Consider the following 2,728-nt stretch of genomic DNA (forward strand, 5'->3'; position numbering starts at 1 on the left):
ATTTTGTTCCTCGGAGTTATGTACCTGTTTCTGTCCTGCCTCCCTTGGTCTCTGCCTCCTCGGTCATTATCTCTTAGCGCCCAGTGCCTCTGACCCAGCGTATCTCTGCGCGCAACCCTTTGGGTCTGTTTCTTTATAGTCACTGAATTACTGCGAATCTCCATCTGGGTCTCTGGATGACTGGTCTCGGGGCTCATCTCTGAATCTCTCACTGACTGTGGTCAGCTCCACCACTGTCCTGATGGTTCCCCCGCCCTGGGGACACTCCAGCCGTTGCAAAAATGGACACGTGAGCCCCATGCCAGGGTCTCTTCCCGGGGTCTCCATGGATTCTCCGCCCGGCTTTTGGAGACCAGGGAGACCTGAGCTGCAGCTTCAAGTTGCGCAAAAGACTGGCCGGCCAGGAACGGGTGGGTCGGGGGTGGAAGTGGCGACGGCGAGGGATGCCGCAGGGTCACTCGCAGGGGCCGAAGGACAGACGGTGGCCTTCCAGCCACCGGTGTCCGATGACACTGCGTAAAAATAGCCCCATCGAAAGGACTTGCGGGAAGTGGTGAGACTGGTCACCCCGGATGTCAGAGAATGGGGTACCGGGCGCCCTCTGCTGGGCGAGTGGAAGGAGACGCTGAAGGTTAAACCCTGCAAATTCTGGTCCTTTTGGCGCCTACAGTTTCTGGGAGGCCCTTGTCTGTGTCCCTCGGTTTCAAGGGCTTTGACCCCTGTCTCTGGCCCTCTGTTTCTGCCTCCTTTCATCTCTATCTCCTCTTTCTTTCTTGGAGACTGCAGAAGCCCTCGTTCGGGAGGGGGGCTCTGAACTGCAGGAACTCATCAGTAAGGCTGCACAGGCATGGGCACTGCCCCCAGCCTGGGTGCCTGGGAGGCTGTCCCGCCCTGGCTATGACCGTCTCACAGTGGACTCGCGAGGAGTGGACTCCCCATTTCTCAGACTGTCCCGTGGTCACCTGGTCTCACGTGACTGTCCTGTCCTCCTCAGTCGTTTCACACTCCCGCAGTGCAGCCTGAGAAAACCTGGCCCGTACAGGACTTTTTCCCAGTAAGGACCATGTTGCTTGTCCTACAGCGTCGTCTCCAAGCTTGCCACCCTTGTGTCTCCAGTCACTGCCCTGGATTTTTAGTGAAGCCAGCGACTAACGACCCCAGGGAGGGACAGTCACGGGTCTCCCAAGACAGTGCACGCTCTTTGCCTTGGGTCACTCCTCCAGCCCGATGGCCCTGTGGAGAGAACCGTGGTGCTCCAGGCCCTGGCTAGATGGCACCAGCGCCAGCCTCCCCTGTGTGGCAGCCAGGGGAGGCCCATCCTCCTGGCCAGCCAGGCTGCCTCTCACTCGCTCACCCCCCCAAGTTCTGGAGATCAGCCCCCCAGCCCTCAAGCCTGACCCAGACATGAGCAAAATGAACACTCCTTGTAGTTTCAGGGGCCGCTACTTTGGGTGGTTTACCACAAATACTCTTCAGCCCTGTTGCAACAGAACATGGCCTTCTGTAGACAGAGGCAACCACACAGGCACTGCCAGCGTGCCAGCATGCCAGCCTTGCCACATTTTATTATCCCCCAGTGCAACCCTTGGCCTCTGATCTGCCATGTCCTAACCACACCACCAACTTTCTCGTCCAGCTCTGTCCTTGCAATTCCAAACTCTTTATCACCCCATTCTCCGCCCATGATCCTTTTCCCTCCCATTGCCTACATCTGAAAAGTTTTTTTAAGTTTTATTTATTTATGCATACAAGAAGTGGGGTACAGGGAGGTCCCAAAAGTTTCTGTTTGTTTTATCTCATTTACTTATTTGTTTGGATTCTCGGTATGCCACGAGCCATAAAATCTCATGATATTTGACTTATTTCACTGAGTTTCATTCCTCTTCGTGCAATCATATTGTTGCAGATGGCAGCATCTTACCTTTTTAACAGCAGAGTAGCATTCCATCATGTAGACAGACCACACCATCTTTATCCAATCGTCCGTGGATGGACACTCTGTTATTTCCATTCTTGGCTACTGCGAACAGTGCTTCGATAAACATGGGGGTGCCTAGATCTCTTTGAATTAGTGTTTTGATATTTTGGGGATATAGACCCAGAAGTGGGATATTAGTAGAGCATATGAAACTTCTGTTTTTAACTTTCTGAGGGATTTCCATACTGCTTCCCTCTAATTTTTTCCTCCTTAACCATGGTATTCCACTGCACAGATATATCTCTATTTGTTTCCACACTCACTGTCAGAGGAAATTTGAGCTATGTTTTGGTGTGGGAGATAATGGACAAAGCCACACAAATCCTTGTATACATTTTTGTGTGAACCTAAGTTTTCAAGCTACTTAAATAAGCAGCTAAGAGTCAGCTTATAGAGTTTTAGGAGATCACATGTCTGTCTTTTTTTTTCTACCACATTATAAAAGTTTCTATCTTAATATCTTTTCTACTTCCAAAAAGCACCCTTCCTGGAAGCCACTTCCTTCTCCTGCTATGATCACCTCTGTCTACTGCCTTTCCAGCAAAGCGTCTTTTCAAGGCTTTCTTCAGCTGAATCTCCACCTCAACTCCTGTGGTTAATCAGGGTCACCAAGGTGACCCCACCTCATTCCTTATTTTTGCATTTCTCACCCACACTGTCACACTACCTCATTCTGGAATTTCTTGCTGCTGCTTTTTTTTTTTCTTTTCTTCTTTTTTTTTTTAGAATAGAAAAGTTAGATGTACTGGC

At 50.6% G+C, this 2,728-nt stretch overlaps 1 protein-coding gene across 1 annotated transcript in view; it reads right to left on the minus strand.

The window, feature by feature from the left end:
• The window catches only part of KCNA7 (potassium channel, voltage gated shaker related subfamily A, member 7), a 4,455-nt gene extending 2,771 nt beyond the window's left edge, over positions 1-1,684 (minus strand). Inside the window, exon 1 of the mRNA XM_004693995.1 lies at positions 1,613-1,684. Coding sequence (XP_004694052.1) covers positions 1,613-1,684 — 72 coding nt within the window. The remainder of the gene's footprint in view (positions 1-1,612) is intronic.
• Positions 1,685-2,728: the final 1,044 nt, after the last annotated feature.

This window comes from Condylura cristata, unplaced genomic scaffold (genome assembly GCF_000260355.1).
Source record: "Condylura cristata isolate star-nosed mole 26May11 unplaced genomic scaffold, ConCri1.0 scaffold00041, whole genome shotgun sequence".
NCBI lineage: Eukaryota > Metazoa > Chordata > Mammalia > Eulipotyphla > Talpidae > Condylura > Condylura cristata.